At 38.8% G+C, this 23832-nt stretch overlaps 2 protein-coding genes across 3 annotated transcripts in view; one reads left to right on the top strand and one right to left on the bottom strand.

The window, feature by feature from the left end:
• NEK5 (NIMA related kinase 5) overlaps positions 1-5374 on the top strand; it is a 65059-nt gene extending 59685 nt beyond the window's left edge. Inside the window, 2 exon segments of the mRNA XM_082434403.1 lie at positions 4458-4573; positions 4576-5374. Coding sequence (XP_082290529.1) covers positions 4458-4573; positions 4576-4721 — 262 coding nt within the window. The 3' untranslated portion in view covers positions 4722-5374.
• Positions 231-23598, bottom strand: ALG11 (ALG11 alpha-1,2-mannosyltransferase). 2 transcript variants are annotated; one of them, XM_082434433.1, is made up of 4 exons: positions 23318-23598; positions 18174-18404; positions 13507-14438; positions 231-1076 (listed from the first exon to the last, which is right to left on the bottom strand). In XM_082434433.1, exons 1-4 carry the CDS (start codon positions 23581-23583, stop codon positions 1066-1068), a joined length of 1440 nt encoding a protein of 479 aa, XP_082290559.1. In that variant the 5' UTR covers positions 23584-23598; the 3' UTR covers positions 231-1065. The 2 variants fall into 2 exon arrangements, with proteins under 2 accessions (XP_082290559.1, XP_082290558.1); XM_082434432.1 differs by lacking the exon at positions 231-1076 and adding an exon at positions 7464-10761.
• Between the last annotated feature and the right edge of the window lie 234 nt (positions 23599-23832).

Here is a 23832-nt window from a genome sequence, read left to right as displayed (position 1 = left end):
GATACACAACATTTTTAGGTGTATTTGTATCCAATTCCTATTCTTTCTAGTCTAATTACTGTATTATAAACATGTTTATAATATGTTTTATCGTTTGGGGGGGCTTTCCTTTTTCATAATTTTCCTGTCTAGTCTTACTTGTTTGTTTTTCCATGGGAACATTAGAATCAACCTGTCTAGCAAATAAAGGAGGGAGGGAGGGAGGAAGGAGGGAGGGATGGAAGAAGGAAGGAAGGAAGGGAGGGAGGGAGGGAGGAAGGAAGGGAGGGGAGAATCTTCTCAGCCTTCTTCCTTTTTCTCCTGGTCTCTATTATTGCTGATGCGAAATCTGCTATCATCTAATTGTTTTTCCTTTATAGATGTGCTAACTCTCTCCCTAGTACTTTCATAACTTACTTTTTCTTCTTTCATTTTTATGTTTTGCTATGATATCTCTAAGTCTGGATTTATCTTTTATCCTCCTTGGTTCACTTTCTTCTGAGAACTCATGACTTTCTTTAGTTCTGGAAATTTTTTACCTATTATTTCTCCAAATATCGCTTTTCTTATTCCCTCCATTTTGGCTCTCCAATTAGATAGATTCTAGAGCTTCTCAATCTGTCCCCAATAACACCTAGTTGTACTTTCATATTTTAAAAAAATATATTTATTTATTTAGGCTGCGCCGGTTCTTAATTGTGGCATGCAGACTCTTAGTTGCGGCATGTATGCAGGATCTAGTTCCCCGACCTGTGGCCCCCCTGCCTTGGGAGCGTGGAGTCTTGCCCACTGAACCACCAGGGAAGTCCCCTTTCATATTTTTTATTCTTTGTTTCAATCTAGGTGAATTCTTGAATACTGTTTTCCAATTCTCTCTGGGTATCATCTATTAGTTTTTTAACTTAAATGATTACACATTTCCTAATATTTATAATTATTTGTTCTTATATTTATATGTTCTTGTTTCATTCTTGCATAATTGTTTCCCATAATTTAAAAACATTTTAAAATGGATGTTGTGCTTTAATTTCTCTTGTTGAGCATACTTACTTTAAGGGCTTTATCAAAATCCTCTGTCGATGCCAATTATAAACAATCTATAATAAAGAATAGAAGAGAGTTTTATTCAAGAAAAACTGAGAACTATAGACCAGGAGTGTAGACTCCACCACGGAAGAAGAAAGCCCTCTGGAGAAGCATGGTTTTCAGTACAGTTTTATATCTTGTCAGAACAAAGAACAAACATCAAACATGACAGGGGTACATTTCTTCAACGTTTCAAAAGAGACAGATTAGCACATACACAGTGAGTCAGCATGACCTTGGTGTCTGGGAAGGGACCCTCATCTTTGAAGGAGTATTAGCATTCGTGTCATAGGAACAGGGATCATTTATCCCTATCTTCAGAGTGGACACTTTTTTTTAAAATTTAGTTTTGGCTGCGTTGGGTCTTTGTTGCTGCACGCGGGTTTTCTCTAGTTGCAGCGAGGGGGGCTACTCTTTGTTGTGGTGCGCGGGCTTCTCATTGCGGTGGCTTCTCTTGTTGCAGAGCACGGGCTCTATGCGCGCGGGCTTCAGTAGTTGTGGCTCCCGGGTTCTAGAGCACAGGCTCAGTAGTTGTGGTGCACGGGCTTAATTGCTTCACGGCATGTGGGATCTTCCCGGACCAGGGCTCGAACCTGTGTCCCCTGCACTGACAGGCAGATTCTTAACCTCTTTGCCACCAGGGAAGCTCCCAGAGTGGACACTCTTTAATGATTAAAGCAGATGTACAAGTGTGTTTGACTGGCCATAAGACAGGCTGTTCCAGGTCCCATAAAGTATAGGCCAAATCATGTATAAGCCAGAATGACTTCCCCATACCCCAATATGTGAAAATTTCTTCCAGTGCCTCCATAAAAATAATTTCATCTCAAGTTAGTTCATGGTCCAACTTAAAAAAAAAATTTTGTTGCCCACATTTCTTACCATTAGATTTATTCTTGTGTTTTGGAATTTTAGTTTGCAGGCTCATTTTGTTTTGGAGGTTCTTTTGTATTTTGTGGGTTTCTTTGGTTTTGTTTTTAAAATTTTCTTCCCTCCTTTCCTATCTCTTGGCATCTCCTACATATCTGACAGGTTTTTGCTTTCTTCATTGGGTTCCCCTCCATTCTTCCTAAATGGAACCCTTGAAGAGCTGCTCTTCAGTGCAAGGGTGGTCTACGAAAAAAGCTCAGCAATGTGGCTTGTCTGTCTTGGCTCAATCTCTGGGAGAAAAATACTTCCTGAGAAATTTATAACCATGGATTTGCCTTCACTCAGATTTGGAGTTTGAATTTACAATACTTGGATGGTCTAGAAACATGTACATTGAAAACTTAACATTAAAATTAGCAGTAAGAGATTGTAATACTCTGGGATCTCTAGAAGAAATACATATAAAACACTCTGGAGAGATACAGCCTCAATCCAGGTTACAGTGAATTTCTCACTAAAGCACTGCTGAAGATGAGCTCACAACTAAAGATTAAATCCACTATGAGAGACAGCAAACACAACAAATAGCTAAATTAGGTCATAAACAACTTCAGATATTATGAGTATTTAATATTTGTACAATAATTACTATTGTATATTTAAAATTATTTCATTAAAATAAGAAAACATGAGAAAAAAGCAGGTCTATCAAAAAAGAACAGGAAGATTTGATAATCAACAATAGAACTTCTGAACGTGAAAACAATCTTCCAATAGAAATTAAAATTCAGCAGTTTAAAAACAGAATAGATAGAGTTAATGGAGGAATTAGTAACTAGAAGATAGATCTGAGGGGAAAAATATGATCGAAAATGTGAAAGAAGTGTTAAGAGGCATGAAGGTGCAATGTATATCGAAAAGGAATTCCAGAAGAAGAGAATAAATGAAAAGCAATATTCAAAGCAATTATAGCTGTGAACTTTTTGTAATTATTGAAAGCCACGAATCATGGTATCTGGGAAATAAAAGAATAATCAAGCAGGATCAATGAAAAGAAATTCACACGGACATATTATTAAGTTGTAGAGGAATGGAGACAAAGGCAATATTTTGTGTAAGCACACACCTGAGTAATGGCAGCTTAACACATGGGAGCTATAATTACTGGTCCACCCCGAATTGATGATGTCCAATTTTAGGGGATTCCTCTGTGATACCTAGCAATCCTATGCCTGGTCAGCTTCCCTCCAAACCCTCAGTCACGCACACTCACCCCCATCCACCTTGCTCTCATCACGTGCCCTGCCTTCTACTTCACAGAGGGGGTGTTTTGTAGCTGGAATTACCTCTGTTGTGTAGATCCATGAATTTTTTACACATGCGTCCTTGACTCCTTCTCCCTCCCTATCTTCCTTCTCAGAGGAAAGCAGTCTCCCTTCCTGTTGAAAGCGCCTCCTTACACAGGTGCTCTAAGTCCCAGTCTTTCCTCAGTGACCATGTTGCTATCAATTAATCTACCTTTCTCCTGTATTTTCAACGTCTATTACTTACTTCCTCTCAGCTTATAAACATGCCCAAATCTCTCCCATCTTGAAAAACACCAAAAAGAACCATTGCCCTTATGTTCTTGAGATAATACTGTCCTTTCAGAGCAGGGCTCCCCTCAGAGGAGTTTTAGCTCCTTGTCATCACTTTTTTAAGCCTCCCATTGCTTTCTTGATCCACTACATGATGGCTCCGGCTGCAGAGAACTCTGAAATATTCCTGCAAAGGTCATCTATTACCTTGAAACCGCCAAGTCCGATGATCATTTCTCAGTCCTTATCTTACGTGACTGCTCCCTCTCTCTGGAAATTCTCTGCTCCCTTGGCTTCCATGACAAACACTCTTGGTTCCTACCAGCTCCTCCTAGGTTTCTTTCCTTTGCCCCTTAAATATCCGTGATCTTTGAGATAGTTTTCTTGGTCTCTTCCCTTCTTCTTTTCTAAAAGCATCAGTGTTGCAGCCTTAGACACAATTTTAATTCCTGGTCCTACTAATTAAGAGCTGTGAGATCTTGGGCACTTTTTAAAAATCTCTCTGAGCCCAGCTTCTTTATAAATTGATGATGATAATGTCCACCTCAAGTGTTGTTATTAGTAGATGAAATATAGTATGTGTAAAGTGCTCCAGGGCAGTGACTGGCACATAGGAAGGGCTCAATATATGGCAGCCGTTTTATTATTTGTTTCTTTTTTTTCTCTTCCCTCTTCTTTTAAACTAAGAGTAGATGGATATTAATAAATATAATAAAGGTTATTGAACACAAATCCAGCTAAACAGAATACTGATTCTCCCAACATTGGTTGTTTATCATCCTTAGAGAAACCAGACTGATCTGATAAACAATTTATTACCTGGGTGAAAAAGCAACTTTCAAACTGGTCAAGTAGGGGTGGGGCATGAGAAGGGACACTAATTTTCACACGTATTCATTCGTGTTTTGATATCCCAAAGTTGATTTTTACTGCTTATTATTTCAGAAATTTTGAAGAATCTGAAGATGAGTTGAGAAATGAAGTAGTAGAGTCCCTGGAAAAACTCTCTACTTCCAAAGAGGCAGAAAAAAGGGAAGAGGTTTCCAGTTCCTCTAAGGATGCTGAAAAGAAAGAGAGGGGATAGGCATACAGAAATATGCAGAATTAAATGAAGGTTTGGAGAGTATTTTTACTCCATCTGATGACAAAATTTGTATTGTTGATGAAGACCCAGGAACATCAACCACCAGTCAAAATACACAAGTGTGATTATTGAACTTTTTCTTAAGTAACAAGTTAGTATCTATTACAGCGTCTCTTCGGGAACAGTCATAAATATGCATTTATTGTAAGGGTTTTCCAGTAATCCCAAGGCTTTATTAGTTTTCTTCTCAATTTAGACAACAGGACTAACTTCTGAATGTAGAAATTAATATTTTTACGCTAAGAAATCTTTCAGATAATATATGTGGTTGGCAGAGTAATGTGGCTCCCCTCACCCCACAGGCATCCAAAGATGTGAATATATTTTTACCTGGCAGAGGGGAATTAAGGTTGCAGATGGAATTAAGGTTGCTAATCAGCCGACCTTAAAATAGGGAGGTTATCTTGGATTATTCAGGTGGGCTCAATGTAAGCACAAGAGTCTTTGAAAGTGGAGGAGGGAGGGAAAGGAGAGAACCAGAGAGGTGGCAGCTGAGAGGGATTCAGCTTGATGCTGCTGCCTTTGAAGATGGAGGAAGGGGCCACAAGCCAAGGAATGCAGGCAGCCTCTAGAAGCTGGGAAAGGCAGGGAAACGGATTCACCCCTAAGGCCTGCCGAAGGAATGCAGCTCTGCCAACGCCTTGGTTTTAGCCTAGTGAAATCCACTTTAGATTTCTGACCTATGGAACTGTAAGATAATAAATTTTTGTTGTTTTAACTAAGTTTGTGGTCATTTGTAACTAGTGATAGAAAACTAATATACAAACTCATTAATTTAAAATAATGACTCTGTCGTTTTATAAAACCATGACTTTGAAATTTCTTAAGGTATATTGAACATGCTTTTCTGAAGCTGATGTTGACACTTACAGGAGTAAGGTAATTGAGCAAGGAGAGGAATAAGGCATGTCAATTATGTACCAAATAATAATTTTATTGTTTCATTGAATTATTTTCTAATAGTTTCAAATGTATAGATTATAAACTTCTGGAAGGCAGGGACTATATCTGGTCTTTGTTTCTTATGATGATCTTTTTATATATAGTGCTTAGCACCATGCTAGAAATGTTTCTTAACTGAGTAAGTAAATACTAATACAATTTCCTCATTAAGACTGTAAGCTCTTTGAGGCAGGAAACTAGACTTAAAACTTTTTGTATTAATTATAACAATCCCAGTGTTGAACATGTGCCTAGAGCTTAGTAGATATTTGTTGATTTGTTGTACCTGCTGTTATGAAGGACAAGAGTGGTTATATCTAAGTGGTAGAATTTGGCCTGAAATATCTGGTCTATAATGAAAATAAAACTAAATTGGCACATTGATGCATTGCTGAACCAAGTAAACAAAGATGAGGAGTGGTTGGTCAAATTATTCCTAAGGTCTGCTTAGCATTTACATTTGGTATAATATTAAATGTGGGGAATGTAAGTATCAAGATTTCCCTAACTGGGATGTGTCCAGTCTTTTCTATCTTTATTTTCCTGGTGATGTCTGAGGGGCTGTTCTTCCAACTTGGTGTACAGAGTACATTCTACTCTTTTAGGGCTCAGTATGGTCACATCATGAGGCTAAGAATATTTATCAATTTCTCACCATTATGTTAGTTTCAAACTAGGTAACACATGACCCTGAGGGATTGAAGCATCTTTAATTCTACGGCTCTTTTAGTGTCAGTATATACATGTTTAATTTACTTTCAGGACATTATCTGGTTCAGACACTGAATCTGCTGGTATCATTCTCATTCTAAACAGTACCTGAAAGCATGGAAAATGAAACATGGTTCCTGAAAAAATCCCAAAGATCAATTGTATACAGGAAAAAAAAAAAAAGAAAAGGAATGTTTAAGGTCAGTGTTTAAGAATAAACGTATCAGGGGCTTCCCTGGTGGCGCAGTGGTTGAGAATCTGCCTGCCAACACAGGGGACACGGGTTCAAGCCCTGGTCTGGGAAGATCCCACATGCCGCGGAGCAACTAGGCCCGTGAGCCACAACTACTGAGCCTGCGCGTCTGGAACCTGTGCTCCGCAACAAGAGAGGCTGCGATAGTGAGAGGCCCGTGCACCGCGATGAAGAGTGGCCCCTGCTCGCCACAACTAGAGAAAGCCCTCGCACAGAAACGAAGACCCAACACAGCCAAAAATAAATAAATAAATTAATTAATTAAAAAAAAATTAAAAAAAAAAAAAAAGAATAAACATATCAGGTTTGCTCCAATAACAAGATGCTTGGCTAAAATCTCCTTTAGGTAACAGCCACCCACCCTTATTATTCATTCTAAGATTTTGAGTTCTTTGCTGTAAATTAGGAAGTATTCAACGTGATAAGTATGCATATCTGCAAGGTTTTTCAACCTGCTCCAGCCCAATTCACCTTACCTATCTTACACACACTGTTACCTTAATCATGTTCTTGAGGCCCAGTTCTGATTGCTTTACTCTGGTTTTAGGCTTGGCTACATCTGTTAAATTGAAACTACTGATCAGACCTGCATATGTCTTTAGAATAAATTTTGTTAGAAAAATCATGCATTTTGGTAACTATGTATGATATCTATCAATCAACTTGATCATTCTTTAAATAGTACCAAGAAGTGTTATCAACGCTTAACCTCCCTTCTAAGTGTCTTGTAACAGTTATGCATGATCCAGGTGAGCACATAGCACTAGAGTATTGGAACTGATGCTTCTCCAAAGCCAAGGGTGGCCTTAATTAGGGTGGGGAAAGAGGAATAGTGGGTGAGGTAGGGCAAATCACATGGGCATAATTTGATTCTAGTAATTTGCATAGCTTCTTGTTGTGGTTTAATGGAAGTAACTTTTTAAATTTTTATTGGAGTATAGTTGATTTACAATGTTGTGTTAGTTTCTGCTGTACAGCAAAGTGAATCAGTTATACATATACATATATCCACTCTTTTTTAGATTCTTTTCCCATACAGGTCACTACAGAGTATTGAGTATACTCGAGTTCCTTGTGCTATACAGTAGGTTCTTATTAGTTATCTATTTTATATATAGTAGTGTGAGAAGTAACTTTTTCATTGTACCCATTGACACATTTAGCAGACACACCTTCATTTATTTATTCATATCATAGTTCTGGACTCTAGGGTACATTTACATAATTAAATACACAAATATTCTGAAAGCACTGATAATCACACTGGCCCCTATCTCATAATTTTGTCTGGAATATGACTTTGTAAAATACCCTGGAAATTATTAAAGTGTATGAAGCTCTGTAGTATTTTATATGTCTGAATTCATTTAAAAAAATCTATTAAACCTGACAACCTATTCTTGGGTACAAGAGGCAAAACAGTTTTGTTTTGCCTTTAAAAACTTTTTTTCTTTCTTTAAAAAAAATTCTTGGCATGTGGAGCTTGGGAATATTAGCAGTAGATAATAAATAATTCAGAATTGGGAGACTACATGAGGGGTATAAAGGCACTGAACTGGGAAAAGTATCTAAGATAATAAAACCACTTCTTTAGATCTTATTTAGATATAGACTTTGTACCTATTAAATCTAAATCATATTTAGATACAAATAATTACTATACAAAGAACATGTAACATGTAGTTTGTTATGCACAACTGGAAATAAGAATGTGAATTACCACTGCTGTAGGTTCAAAACAGCATGTTTGGACCACTCAAAAGCAGCGTCTTACAGGAATTAATAGTCACTCAATTTCTCCAGGCAGACAGTAGCTGACATATTGCTTTGACATTCTTCATGGTATCAAGTATTCAGAAACAAACAAACATTTAACACCACATTAGGAACACTGAAAGGAAACATATATGCAAATTTTCTAATGATAGGTTTGTGATAAATGAAAATCATTTTGAAGAAATTAGCTTAAAAAATGTTTTGTGGAATTTCAGAATCCTTTCTTCCTTTCCAATATCCTCTACTTTTGCTCTGTCCATTTCAATCTCTTTATCTTCAGTCCCATGATTTTCTTTGGGTAGGTGGGTAGGCTGAGTGGGCAATGGTAGTGAATCTTACCTCAAAGACTAGCTATAAGATAAGGAAAAGCACCGGGCTGGGGGTCAGGACCCCCGGGTGGTAATCCTGATTTTGTCATTAAACAACTTTGTAATACTGACAGAATCAAAGTTCTTTAAATTATTCCTGTCTGTAAAGTTGAAAATAAGAGAAAATTGGACTAGAGAATTTGTAGGGCTCCTTCCAGCTCCAATTTCCACCAGTTTTTCTTTTCTAAATTGAATACTCTCCAACACAAAGCTACTCTGGTGTGTCAGAACATCCTGGGACTTTGTTTTGGTGCTTTTTGATCTGATGACAGAAGATGGCCTGCAGACAAATCAATAATGTAACTGGAAGCAGATAACGAAGCTGGTTGGATTGATGAATGGACGAGAGGAGACTGGAAAGGAAAAATGTACCTCTTTCACATGCCCCTAACACAAAGGTGTATCAGACTGTGGAGGAGGTCAATTTACTGAACTAGAAGGAACTGATTATGTATGCAGAAAATGCCAAAAGTTATAGTCTCAACAGCCATATCTGCATATATATATATTCACTTTTCCATGCTAGTTATTCAGGATAGGAGTCCTGTTAAATTATACTGATTCCTAGTTACTGGCTTGGTAACAAGAATCTACATAGGATTGTAATGCATTGATAAAGATAGGATTCTAGAAGACATTTACTATATATTGTTACCTTTAAAGTAACTTTTATAATTTTCAAAGTACTTTCACATACTTTCTGTGTTCCCTGTTTTCATTACAACTATGAAAGGCAGTGAGGACAGCCATTACCATCTCCAGGTTACAGAGAAAGAAGCTGACACTCAGAAAGATTAGGGAGCAGCTCTAGTGTCAAAAGGTCAGATGTTTGTAAATGATGAAGCTGAGGTCAGGCCCAGCTTTTCCATCTGCTAGTCCAGTGCTGTTTTCAAAATGCCACCTCACTATCTTACAATGCATGATGCTGATTACAGAGACCATGCGGATGGATCCAAATATTATATCTTCAATATCAGAAAAACAACTTACCGCGATGTTCTGACTCAGACCTCTTGAATGACTTCAAAAAGCTGACTTACAGCCTCTGGGACGTGAAAAGGTTAAGGGATAATGAGAGGTCCATAAAAATGTACTGACGGCACTAAACATAAAACTATTTTCACAAATAACCTAGTTAATGGATAGGATTACTGGCAGTACCCTGGTCTCTACATGCCCACGCACACACATAGAGCAATCACAGTGAGCCTGTCTTTTGACTACATGCTTTTAGAACATGATTAAGTCTGCTTAAAGTTTTTGTTCTTTTAAGAGGATCATTAGATAGATTCAAAAATTTTATCCACAATACTGCTTGAATTTAAACATACCAGAATTTTTCTGTGTTCCAAAAATGTCAAAATAATTCTGAAGTACTAATCAATTATCAATCACCCATTTTTTCCCCCAATATTTCCTTTTTTCTAAAAGGAAATTCTCTTTCTGATTTCTAAAGTAAAGTGATTTGATAAATAGGATTTTAAAAATACGGATTATACCAAAATTAAGATTGTTCATTTTTTTCTTTCAGACCCATATTTTTCAGAATTTGAGACCAAACACTACTCTAAAATTTTTATATTTAAACTATATAAGGTTACCTTTTCCATTTAGGTAATTTTGCCTGGTTCCACTGAAATAAATACCTTGGTTATATACATACTGCTAAGGGCCTTACTTAGACTAACTTTATTACAATAGGGAATGAGTTTAGAAAAATATTAACATATGAAGGTATCTAACCATTTTATATAAAATATCTTTAGTTTGTACAGGTATGGAATTATTGAAATAATTTTTCCACAGACATTAGGAATGTCACTTCAAACTCCTGATCGGAGAATCTGCTTACGGATGCACGAGCATTGTTCCTGATTTGGAGTCTCTTTTCTGCAGACATGGAAAGAATATGGGCCATAGTCTCAGCATAGTCTTCTTCACTTTCAGCCAGAAACCCAGTTCTCTCGCCTTGGTGAGGAACGACAATGTCGAGCTTCGGGCCCCCTGAATTGTGTGCAAGGACAATCGTGCCGGCTGCCATACACTCAACAATTCCTGAGAAACAGAAATCATGTCGTCTTTTAAGTTTCTGAATGTGTTCATAAGAACAAGGATGAGCAGAACCCTTTACAAATTTTAAAAGATTCATGGGCAATTTAAGTAAATGCATGTCTACAAATTCACTCATTTAACTTCCCTGGTGAAAATAAAATAATTTAAAGTTTTTTAGTTATCAAAGCTTCATAATAATGTTACTTGTCTTTACTAAAACAGACAGATAGAAGAATAGTCTATAAAAAGTAAATATACTGCAGATAATAAAACAAAGAAGACTAGAGAATGTTATTAGCAAGATGGTAGATAACTAGTGGATATTAAAAGATAAAAAGGGGTAAAAAAGATATCAAAAACATTAAAAGTTAAGTATCGGTGTTTTAATCTCATCGAAAGAAAATCTCTGATTGTGACATTTTTCCTGATATGTGAAGCAATCCATTGGCAAAAGTGTGTATATTTTTCTTCCTATGTGTAAGATTATATTTAATGATATTCTTTTCTTTGTCAAAGACTCTCACTGCAGGCAGTGCTATTTCTTGTGTGCCTAAGAATGTTTCTGAAGATTGCATCACTAATGATGCTTGCCAGGTTGAGTGTACAGAAAGTTTCTCACATCCTGTTCAAGTTAATATCAAGCACATGTGGATGCTTTAGGGTGAGGCTGTAGTACAGAATGCATACATTTTGTCCCCAGGAAATCCGAGACAAAGCAGGTGCTGGATGGGGTTTTTTTCCTATTCCATGAGCTGTGTTAATTCTATCTTTGGTAGGCCTTATGCTTGAATAAACCAGATGTCTAATCAATAAATTATTTTCATGCTCAGAATTTCAGGGTTTTTTTTTTTTAGAATTTCAGGTTTTTGTACTCTAGTGCAGGTTGGTCTTCTTTCTTACTATAAGAAAACTTAACAGCAATGTGATGTAAGGTTTTGTTGTGTTTTTTAAGAGGGGGATGTGAGTGATTTAATTCATGGGTACTTTTAGAACCTGAAAGATAATCCCATTGCCTTTATTTTTCTAATTAAAGAATTCCTAAATACTTTGAAAATATAAAATGTTCCTGAATAAGAAAAAAAGATATCAAAAACAAAATGTTCAAATTACAGCATTAGGAGAAAACAGGAAAAACGTAAGCCATCTTCGTGAGGCACACTAAGTAAGGCTGGTGCTTTTGTTACTGCCTGGATTTCTGGCAAATCTGAGACAACTGTGTGCCGCCCAATAGCAGTGCTGAACTAAATGAAAGTTTTGATTAGTTTCTGCCAAATGATGTAGGTGAGGATATAAATTATTCTAGCCAGCCTTTCTTACCCATGTTTCTAGAGAGAACTAAGCCCTTCAGAAAATGATTTGGTTTACTGTTTTCTTACTTCTCCAAAGGATGGTACAGAGCTGATATCATCCTAGATGCACAGAAGTTAAATCATTAACAACTGTTTCTTCAACACGGGCGAAATCTCTACAGAATTTTCTGCTAATGCTTTAATGTGAACTCTTATTTGAAAAATATGGATTACACCACAATATTCCGTTCCAGGCTGGATACCGTTCCTCTGTACTTTCTTAGAGACTCTGACCTAATCAATTTTACCCTCTCCCTCTAGAATCTTCCACTTCTCCCTCTCTACTGGCCCCTTCCTATCAGCATTTAAGCTAGCTCAAACTCGTAAACACAAAGTCTCCGTGAGGGTACACACACACACACACACACACACACACACACACAACACACACACACACACACACACACCCCTCTCCAGGTCACAAGTCCTCCCCTGGCCAGCGTCTCTCCATAGCGTCTCTCCATCTTCCTTTCACAGATAACTCAGGGCCAGCGCTCCACTCACCCCCCACCAGTGACCCTCACGCCCACTCCTCCGGCGACACTGCTCTCGCCGAGGTCGCCCACCATGCCCTCGTCTTGCCCAGCATCTGGGCAGCACTGGAATCTGTTGCCCTTTCCCTTCTTCCCTAAACCCTCACTTCCCTTGGCTTCCATGACTCTCTGCCTGGTTTTCTTCCTTCTCCTTCACTGGCTACCCTTCTGCCAACCTGTGGCCTCTCACTGTTCTCAGCCACCATTCACACGGCTGTCCAAACTGAACACCTGAGGCCATTCCAGTAATGAGCACACAATCAATAAAAGAACCAAAAGGTTCTTCTGAGGAGCCTACCTGGAGACAGGGGTTCTCGGCCTTTGATGCACAACAGAATCACCTGAGGGGCTTTACCAAAACACCTCCACCTGGGCCCACCCAGAAATTCTGATCTGGCTCCTCAGTGGGATTAGCATGAGGCCCAGGAATCTGAACCAGCACATAGATGGGGTTAGGTGGGGAGAGAAAATACAGTAGTTAAGAGCAGAGGCTGTCTGGATTGGAATCTGGGCTCTATCTCTTACTGTGTGACTGAACTTAGGCAAGTTCTAAACCCTCTCTGTGTCTGAGTTTATAAAATGGAAATAATCATAATACCTATTAAGTGAAGTTCCAGAGAGAGTTAAATCAGATAATACTTGTAAAGACCTTGAGAGTGACCGCCACACAGTGAGTGGTCAATAAACATTAGCTATTATTATTGATTGTATGTTTTACAGGGTCTCAAATGAGGAAAGCACACTTGGTGGACTCGGGGAAGAGACTGAGGACTTGCTGAAAACTTCCGGAATATTATCATTTTATCAAAATCACCTAAAATGTATATCTCATGGCACCAAACAAGTTGTTTACAGGACAAACTCACCAATCCCAAAATGCTCGTTCCACATGGTATGCAGACCAACTGTTGCTTCAGACAAGTAATTCTTTAATTCATCAAATGGAATGTTTATTTTAAATTCCACGTCTTCTTGAACTCCTAGGTCCTCAGAAAGCCTTCTCAGTTGGTTTACCCTAAGTTCATCGTCTTGGTTACGACAACCTCCAATGAGGACAAGTTTAAGTGGAGGAAGTGACTCAGCCTCCTTTTTATTCAGCAATTTAGCAAAGGCTCTGATCTGCAAAGGATGATTCTTTTCAGGCCTGAACTGGCCAATCGAAACCAGTAAATGTCCTGAGGTTGTCTTCTCCTTGTGTAAGGGAATGTCCAGAAACGTCTGCACATCACAAGGTGGATAAACAATATTAGTGCAATTCCCAACCTTCCACAGTGAGAGGATATGGTTTAGCGTCCAAGAAGAATTGACCATGACGACATCACTGCAAGAACCAGCAAGCCCATATGTAAAAGCAAATAAATAGTAGTAGATAAGCTTTACTTTGCTGAGAAAAGGATTCCTGGTGATGAAGGCTGCATTGTTAAATCCGACATTTTGATTCTTCACTACAGAGAGCATGTCAGTGCTGATGGTGGGATAATGAACATAGCTTCCAACTCGGCAACCGCCTAAATACTTAAACAGAGGAAGAGTGAAAGCGTAGCCCATTGAATCGATGTAAACATCGGGAACACACTCCATCAGAGCTTCCCAGCCAAGAAAAATGGATCCCAGACTTTGGCCCAGCAGGGTGAAATGAGGATAGAGTGAATCTTCCACAAGGTAGCGCTTCCTTAATAAAACAAACTTCACTGGGCAAGTTAATCTGATGTTAAATCTTCTGAAAGCACCTTCCAGTATCTGTTGACCACTGACATCAGCATCACCAGTATAAACAACATAAACTGCTTCAGGATACCTAAAACAGAACGTAACAGTTAAGAATTTCATTAGTTTAGGTTAAAATCAAGCAAAACGTTGTAGATAATTATTTTCTCACAATCATAAAGAAGCTTATTTTTAGACTAAAAAAATGTTTTCCACTGTTTTTTACTGACTCCACTCTCTCCTGGGTCTTCCACTGCCCTACAACTAAAATGTCAGTCCTCCAAAGGAGACTTCTAGTTCTTTGCTTTTCCCTCCACTAAGAGTTTTGCATACAGCGGACATCAACAAAATTACTGATTTATAAATGAGACATTTTCATTTTTAAGAAGTATTCAAAAATTTTGACAACTTTCTCAGCATTATAATGGTAATGAAATATTAATAAAATATTCATAAACAAGAGTTAAAATTCACTAAAGGTATCTTTAGATAGGATCATAAATCCTAAAGCATTAGTGTTTTTAATCTGAGAAATGCACAAAGGTTTTAAAAGCTAGACCTTGTGCCTGCATCACAATTAGATATAATCATAATGGAAATATGGAAAAGTACATTCTTATGATTTTAACACTTTGGGCTCACTCTGGCTGTGTTTATAATTATTCTCTGAGCCATATAAAACATTTATTAACTATCTAGTGTGAGCTACTAGGTTCTAGAGAATAAGGGATGATGGAGTCTTCATCCTCAAGGAGCTCAGTCCAGTGGAGAGAACAGATATATAAACAAATAATGTGCTGTGTACTGATGAAGAGCCCAGGATGCTGTGATGTCTAAAGGTTGAGCATCTAATAGCTCCTCCCTAGCCCCCCTCCCAGCAACTAGATTGAGCCTTTTAAAATGTAAAAAGGATGGTCATCTCTGGCAGCTTAAAGATGGCCACAAAATCTCTGACACTTCTCCGGTTGAGAGGTGGATCTATGTCCCCTCCCCTGGAGTAACAGTGGGCTCTTGACTGCTTTTACCAATAGAATATGGCAAAAGTGACATTGTGCCAGTTTCTGGACCCAGGCTCTAAGAGGCTGGCACCTTCTACTTCACTCTAAGGGGAGACCGCTGTCATGTAAGAAGTCCTGCTATCCTGAGACCGCCATGTTGTGTGCAAGCCCAAGCTAGTCACACGGAGAGGCTGCTTGGTGACAGAGATGCCTGACCCAGTCACCCCAGCCCAGGAACCAGATCTGTGAGTGAAGAAGCCTTCCGACAACTCCAGCCCCAGCTGCCATCTAACTGCAACAGTTTGAGTGTGAAGGATTCCAAACAGGGCCTGTCAACTTCCAAACTCTGAGAAATAATAATAAATTCTTGTTTTAAGCCATTCAATTTGGGGTGGTTTATTAAGCAGCAATAGATAAGCAGAATATCATCTCTCTGTTTAAAACCCTCATATGGTTTTCCACAGCACTTGGAATAAAGTCTAAACTACTCCCCCTGCTCGCTCAAGCCCTGCGTACCGGGCGCCGCCTCCCTCTGGAACCCCCCTCCCCCCAACTCTCTCACTTGCTCAGCAGGCTTCAGCCGAACTGGATTCCCTTCTCGGAACAAGCCAGGCTCCTTCCAGTCTGAGGGGACTTGCAGCAGTTGCTCCCTCTGCTTTGAATTCTCTTTTCCCACCCTCACTGTCTTTTCATAAAGTGAGCAGGAGAGCATACGTTTACAACATGGGCTTTAGGAACTCAGTTCCCTTGTCTGTCAAACGAGATAACAGTAACCACCTCGCTAGGCTGTTAACGAGGACTGAGTCACCTAACACACGTGAAACACTTCAAACCACGCCCGGCAGACAGTAAAAGCTCAGTAAATGTCAGCTATTTTTGTCGGTCATAATTTAGTTGTGCTGTTTCCTCAGAGACTGTACCTAATTTTTTTTTTTTTTTTTAAACTGGGTACCTGGAAGTTCATTATATGATTCTTTTTTTTTTTTTTTACATATTTCCATACATATTTCCATACAAATACAAGATTTTTAGAAATTTCATATAATGTCTGAAACATTTATATTAACATATTTCCATACATATTTCCATACAAATACAAATGTAAGATTTTTAGAAATTTCATGTACTGTCTGAAACATTTATATTAACATATTTCCATACAAATAACCCAATGAAAGTTTAGTATTAGTTGTTTTGTTTGTTTGTTGTTTTATACTGCAGGTTCTTATTAGGCATCAATTTTATACACATCAGTGTATACATGTCAATCCCAATCGCCCAATTCAGCACACCACCATCCCCACCCCACCGCAGTTTTCCCCCCTTGGTGAGACTGTACCTAATTTACTCACTCTGAAGGGTAGAGTCACTCTCATATTACCCTGTTTGAATTTCTTATATAACACTTCTCACCATTTGATATTTTCCCTGTTTATTATCTTGTCTCTCTCTAAACTGAAATCTAAGGTCCGTAAGAGGGACTTGATCTATCTTGTTCACCATTCAAACTCAACCCCTTAGAACAGTGCTTGATATTGGTTGGCCAAAAAGTTGGTTCGGGGTTTTCGTAAGATGTTACAGAGAAACCTGAACGAACTTTTTGGCCAACCCAATACGTAGCAGGTCCTCCCCGCTTCCCCCATTCCCCAAATATAGGGAGATGGAATGAAAAGTGTACTGTAGCTTATGCTGAGTCAGGAAAGACTTGCAGGAATTACCTAAGGAGAAAAAGGTTAGTTCAGAGAGAAGGGAACACCAGATGGAAAGGCGAGGAATCCTGAGAGGGCGTGATGCTCCTAGGTCAGGATGCTGGAGCTAAGTGCGTGTGAGGGGTGGGCAGGGAGGAGAAGCAAATGCGGCAGGAGCAAGACGAGAAAGTATCTTCCACGTCATACTAATTACTTGGATTTTTTTTCTCATCAGTCAGGTAGAGGAGTAACAGGGGTTGCTGGGGAGTATGAGTACAGATATCATGAAACCTGACCACTGCCCTCAAGGGTAATCTAGAGACAAGGCTAATGCACAGCGTTATGAGAAGGAAAGATCAGTATGGACTACAGTAGGAAGGCTTCAAGGAGGTGGGAATTAAGCTGGGATTTAAGAAAATTCTCTGGATTTAGGCAGTTATGGGAGATGGCAGAGGATACACAGGGACGGTGGCTAGAAGCCAAGAAGGGCCAAGAATGTAGAAATGTAGAGCTAAGGGCATTACACGGGAAGACTCTGAAACTGAATGAAGGGCGTGTGCCAGGAAGTAGGGTCGCCATGGAAGGATAACAGTTTTCCTCGTATAATCAAACAATAATGGAACCTGTATTTTGCTGTGCCTTTTCTTTTCTTGTGGGATAGGGGTGGGGAGAAGGAAGCCTAGAACATTAAAAGATGTGTAACACCAAATTCTTTCTAACATGGTAACTTACTTAAGACTATCCAACTGATAATGATATCAAAATCAGAATCAAATAGATGCTTTCAGAGAGATTATTTCCTGTGTGCCACCATTGACTAAAAGTATTCAGGTTTAAAGTGCTTCACAGTACTTTGTATATTTCTGTTTATTATTTAATCTCTTCTCCACATACTCTCTCAAGTTATCCCCACTAAATTATGCCATAAAAGGGCAGATACTTTCCCTTTCTGTTTATCATATCAAGTAAAATGCAGTAGGATCTTGTAAGACAGGTTGGCATAGGAGCAGTGTTTCCTTACTGAAGAATAGTTTAAAAAAGGAATCCCTGGCTATGACTAGAGAAAGATACATTCTGGGTGATGATTTTTTACAAAAATAGTAACAATATACCAAATTGTTAAGAAAGATGCATACCTACTTTTTCTGTAGAGCCCTTAAGGCACACCATAACACTCTTTCTCCTCCTCCGCCAGCGTTGCAGTAGGGATGGAAAAATGCAATCACCGTTTGATTTTTCCCAGTTTTGCTAGCTGAGCCCGACTTTTTCTTTCTCTGTAGCAGCAGTCTGATTCCCCAAAGGACAATTAGTAAACACACACATAAAACTCCACATACAATTAGCCCAGGGAAGAATAATGAATAAAAACACCTGAAATGAGAGGGGAAGGGGGGTGAAAATGGATATAATGCCCATTAAAAAAAAGAAAGGCTACAAATTGAAGTCTACTTTCACATAACTGCTTTATATATTAGCAGCAAAGAAAATTTTTATAGCTTGTGAGTCTAACAAAATACTCAGTTATTAAAATTCTAATGCTACAATATATCTAATGTCAAAAGTGCAGGTCCCCTTTAATTCCACAGCATGCTGGCAATTCAATGTACTTTTTCTTTTTAATCAGCAGTAAAAATCAATGTTGAGCTACCTTTCTCCTAACTCAGTATATGTGTTAAGGGATTAAAATAAATTTAATTATTAACCTAAACAAGATATGACTGGGGAAGGCATCTGACCCTCAAAATGACAATATGTAACCCAAAGAAATATTCCATAGTCAATATTCCATAGTTAAAAGTTTGGTGAGACACTAAATCATCTTTATTATCTCACTTTGCCTCAAGCAGAACTTTTTTCTTTCTTTTTTTTTTTTTTTTTTTTGGCCTTGCCATGCAGCTTGCGGGATCTTAGTTCCCCAACCAGGGATCGAACCCGTACCCCTGCAGTGGAAGCTCGGAGTCTTAACCACTGGACGGCCAGGGAACTCCCAAGTAGAACAATTTTTGAGGGAAGAGGAATGGAACTTAGATTTTTCCAGTTCAATTCTGAGTTTCGCATCTGATCTGTTTACATGACCCTGAAACCACTGTCTTCCCATGTGCCTCTGAATGAGATGCCAAAAATCCACGACTGTTCTACTTCCTGCATGTAGGCAGATTCACTCCCACAGTCACTGCTGCAAGGTTCCCTGTTACTGCCAGGTCGACTGAGGCTCTGCAAAGGACCCAGCCCTGTTCACCACCATATCCCAATGCCTAGCGTCATACCTGGCTGAGAAGGCAGTCAAAAAACATTTGTTGACTGAATGCAAAATTTTATTACATCCTCAGATGTCTCTTTTTTTTTGGGGGGGGGGTGTTTCAATATGACAAATGTGTCATACCGAAGTGCAAAACTTTTAATAATAGAAACCGTTACCTTGGCTTTCTCACAACCTTATGCAACAGTACTTCATGTGTGTGAGAATTTTTTTTTTTAAACATCTTTATTGGTGTATAATTGCTTTACAACGGTGTGTTAGTTTCTCCTCAGATGTATCTTAAATTATGTTAAATTGTTTTCTCAAGGTATGGTTTTCTCATAGGGTTGGCTAATGTAGCTGGTACCTAACAATTTTTTTTAATACCCTGCCTACCCTTTATAAAGGATTTGAGGGGCCTATAAGACATAAAAACAATAAAATACTAAAACTTAAATAATGAAAAGTCAAGACCAGGGAACGTATACGGTTAAAGTATGTTGGGGAGTGGGGAGGGGAGCGGAGACGGGGGTGGAGGGCACAGAGATGCAGGTTCTCAATTTGTCCACAGTAGTGAACAGCAGATTGGGTTCTGGGCTGCTTAGTGACCAAACCAAATAGGGGGATATTCTGTGTAGTTACATCGTTTTCATTGTCCCTAAGTAGAAAACATACAAATTCTTTAGAGGAATAAATATTTTATTGATATTTAGTTTTGAAATAAATTTCTCATGTGGGATTTCCTATTGTGAACAAGTCCATTACTTGATGATTTGGTCTCAGGACACCTTTATACTCTTAAAAAAACTGCTGAGGACTCCATACAGTTTTTGTTTACATCAGGTCTCTCAACCACAGCACTACTGACATTTTGGACCAGATAATTCTTTGTTGTGTGCATTATAGAATGTTTAACTGCATCCCTGGTCTTGATGCACTGGATGCCAGGAGTATCCTCCCAGCCAGGACAATCAAAAATATCTTGAGACACTGCCAAATGTCCTGCAGGGGCAAAATCACCTCTGATTGAGAACCACTGTTACACTGATTATATCTACCAATATTTAACATATTAGACATTAAAACTGAGAAGCTTTTTAAAAATTATGAATCATTAAAGAAATAAATCCATTATATAACATAAACATATTTTTATTTTAAAAAACTTATGTTTTCTAAACCAAAAAAAATAGTAAGGAGGGTGTCACTGTTTTTGATGTCTGGCTTAACAGAAGATAGTGGCTTCTCGTATGTGCTTCTGCATTCAATCTGTAATGATATGTTGTTCTGGTTCAAGTATATGAAGAAAACCCAGGCTCACTCACATATGTAGCAGGAAAAGAGAGGAGTATTTTTAAATGGCCTTTAAATGGCCTATTCTGGCTACGAATATTTTTCTGTAATACTATACCAAATTAGACAAGTGGCAATTTCTTAACAGTCAATTGCAACATGGAATCTGAAACCCTATCAATGCCCTTTCCATGCTGTTACACTGAAATCTATTGGTTTATCTTGCCCTTTGAATGGAACTTTTCTGTATATGTGATTTTGTAACATTGTAACTTATTTGGGCAATATTGGTTCATGAGTTATGGAGAGTTTCCAAATGTTGACACATTTCTTTATACAATACCCCAAAATCACATTTGTTAAGATTACTACCAATCTCATCAGAAAAAATCTTTTAAGTATTGGAAAATGGTCAAGGTCAGAATGGCAGATACAAGTGTCCCAAAATTCTAACTTTCACTTGAAAACTCAAACTTTATCATTAGCAACAGATTCTGTCACTTGTTTTCTTTGTTTCTGTTCTGTTTTGTTTTTTTTGGCCGCACACACAGCTTCAGGGATCCCCGACCAGGGATCGAACCTGTGCCCCCTGCAGTGGATGCACAGAGTTCTAACCACTGGACTGCCAGGGAATTCCCAGTCACTTGTTTTCTTTGAAGTGACAGGGTCAATCATTCATTTTCAAGAAAATATCCACTAAATACCCAAGTCAGTTGGTCTGTCAGTCGGTCTTTCAAATAAAAACTGTGTCCTGTAAAAAGTAGGTGTCTAATTCAACTTGCCATGTAGACAATCATACAAGAGGTTTTCCTTGAGATAACCATTTTACTTCGGTATGTTGAAGTGCTTTATGTGTTCCCCCCATTTTGTCATTTAGAATATTAAAAAGATATGTACTCAAGGGTTGAGATTTAAGAAAGTTAATAATTTTTACTGCTTCATCAAGGACATTCTTCAGAAAAACTGGCTTTAGCAAGTGCATGGAGGTGAAACACAATGACTACTAGTACAGTTTGATGTCACTGCCTTGATTTGTGCTAAGTAGCAGTTTTATCCACCATTACTTTTGCACTATCAGTGCAAATGTCAACAGAATTTAAGAGGCAAACGTTATCCCAACATTATTATAAAAATAATTTTGACCTTGAGGACCCACTGAAAGGGTCCTGGGGATTTGCAGGTGGTCTATGGACCACACTTTAAGAACCACTGCTGTAAAAGATGAAGAGAGTTTGACAGAAGTGGTAAGATTGGCCACTTAATGTTTGGAATATATCAGTTCATAAAGGCCGTATTATCTTGGATAGTTAGCTTTCCCAGGACAAGACAAAAAGTCTGTTTATTTTAAAATGTAGCTGACTCACAGAATCCAAAGACTTTTATGACATTTCCTTCAAATGACTTAAGTGGGAAAATAAATGTGATAGGATTTTCAAACTGAACTATTCAACTGAAAATCAGAAAAAAAATCATATTAATGACTAAAGTTGAACCAGTCCTTTGTTTTGAGTCTGTTAGTTTCAAAGATACACATACAGGTTCTATAAAGAAATTTATTAAACCTCCTATAGTACTTGCACATCAAAATTACCCATTTTAGAATTTGTTTACATATAACTAAAATGTGTGCCATTAAATATTTATTCATATTTAAACACAAGACTTTAAAAAGATAACTGTCATCAATAGTGAATCATTCCATTCAGCAAACTTTTATTTAGTCATCATTATGTGCAAAGCAGGGAGTTCGGGATATTTCAAATGGCAGGGAAGAATATGAACGCACTGAAAATAGACTTTCCTGTTCCAATGATTTAAATAATCATTACAGAATTTGAAGTAGAGGGGGCAATAATGAAGAAGAAATAATACCTGAATTTTGGAGAGAATACATATACACTGCCATTCAGGATGTTATCGTATTAATGATAAAATTTCAACCTGAACAAAAATATGTAGGTGTTAAAAGAGCTGTGTAGGTAGAATATACTAGGTCTCCTGTTTTACTAGCGTAAGTCAACACATGTAAAATACAGTAGTATTACAACAACAAATGTGGAAAAAAGGTCTGGGAGTTTTTTCACCAAAATGTTAACAATAGTTATCTCTGAATGGTAGCATTCCTGGAGACTTCTGTTTTGCTCATTTATTTCCTAACTTTTCTACAAGAAACAACGTATTACCTATGCAATGAAGACAAAGGTATAAATATTTTATATAACTATTCTTACATCAATCAGAAAAGAAATCAATGTAAAATCAAGAAGAGGATTCAACATAAACTTGACATTTAAATGACATATGCTAACAATGACAGTTCTGGTGAGTGAAAGAAGACAAACTAAGATAAGAAAAAGGAAGACCCGGTTTCTTCTTCACCAAAAAGAGCATGACAGATTGGAAAATGATGCGTGGCTCAACCATAAAGGAAAATGAGGAACGAACGCGAATAATTTATGACAGACTAATAGGAGTGCGAACAAGCGACAGAAGAAGCTAAAGCCGGGAGGGAAACTCGAGCCCTCAGCCAGCAGTGGGGCAGGGAAAGAAAACGCGGTAAACTGAGTCTTTAACGCAGCCTCTTTGTCTATCTAGAAGACCCCAAAGGGAGAGGAAACGGTCACTGGCCTTGAGAAAATAGCTCAGATTCGTGACAAGGAAAGCCCTTCCTCTCAAACATTAGTCGCACTGGGAGGACAAGTACCACTGCGGTACGGAAAACGCCTGAGAGCCCACACCACCCGCTCCTCACCTCAATAACTCGCGCAAGCACCAACCCTTTTCAGCAGCCGCCATCTTCCGCCGACCCCCGAACTCGGGAAGCGCTTCCTTGTTCCTCTTCTCTATTGGCTCCTGAGGAAGCGTGCGGTCACCCCCGCCCACACGGGGCCGATTGTGCATTTCAATTGGTTGCTGGTAGTAGCTTCCCACGGCCTTCCAGCCAATAGAATCTCCCGCGGGGATGGACAAGATTTCGGCGTGGCGTACTCGGGCCCGGCCCCCCATGGGCGGAGCCATAGGGGGCGTTGGGCATGGGGAAGGCGTGGCCTGTGATGGACAGCCGGCGCTCCAGCCCTCGGCCCCCTCCCCCACTGAAGACCCCGCTCTGGCGCCCCCGCCCCCAGTCTAGAGCCTGCCGCCCGTTGGAGACCAATGGGAGGCTCTTGCGCGTCTCAGATCGATTTTCCAGGTGCGGAGTTCACTCCCGCAGCGGCTGCGGCATTTCGGACCCGCGGCGCCCTGGAGTCAGGCGCGGCGTTCCAGAGG

This window comes from Balaenoptera physalus, assembly GCF_965194825.1.
Source record: "Balaenoptera physalus genome assembly, chromosome: 18".
NCBI classification, from domain to species: Eukaryota; Metazoa; Chordata; class Mammalia; order Artiodactyla; family Balaenopteridae; genus Balaenoptera; species Balaenoptera physalus.
The sequence above is the reverse complement of the archived record's forward strand: the minus strand, read 5'-3'. Positions and strand labels throughout refer to the sequence as shown.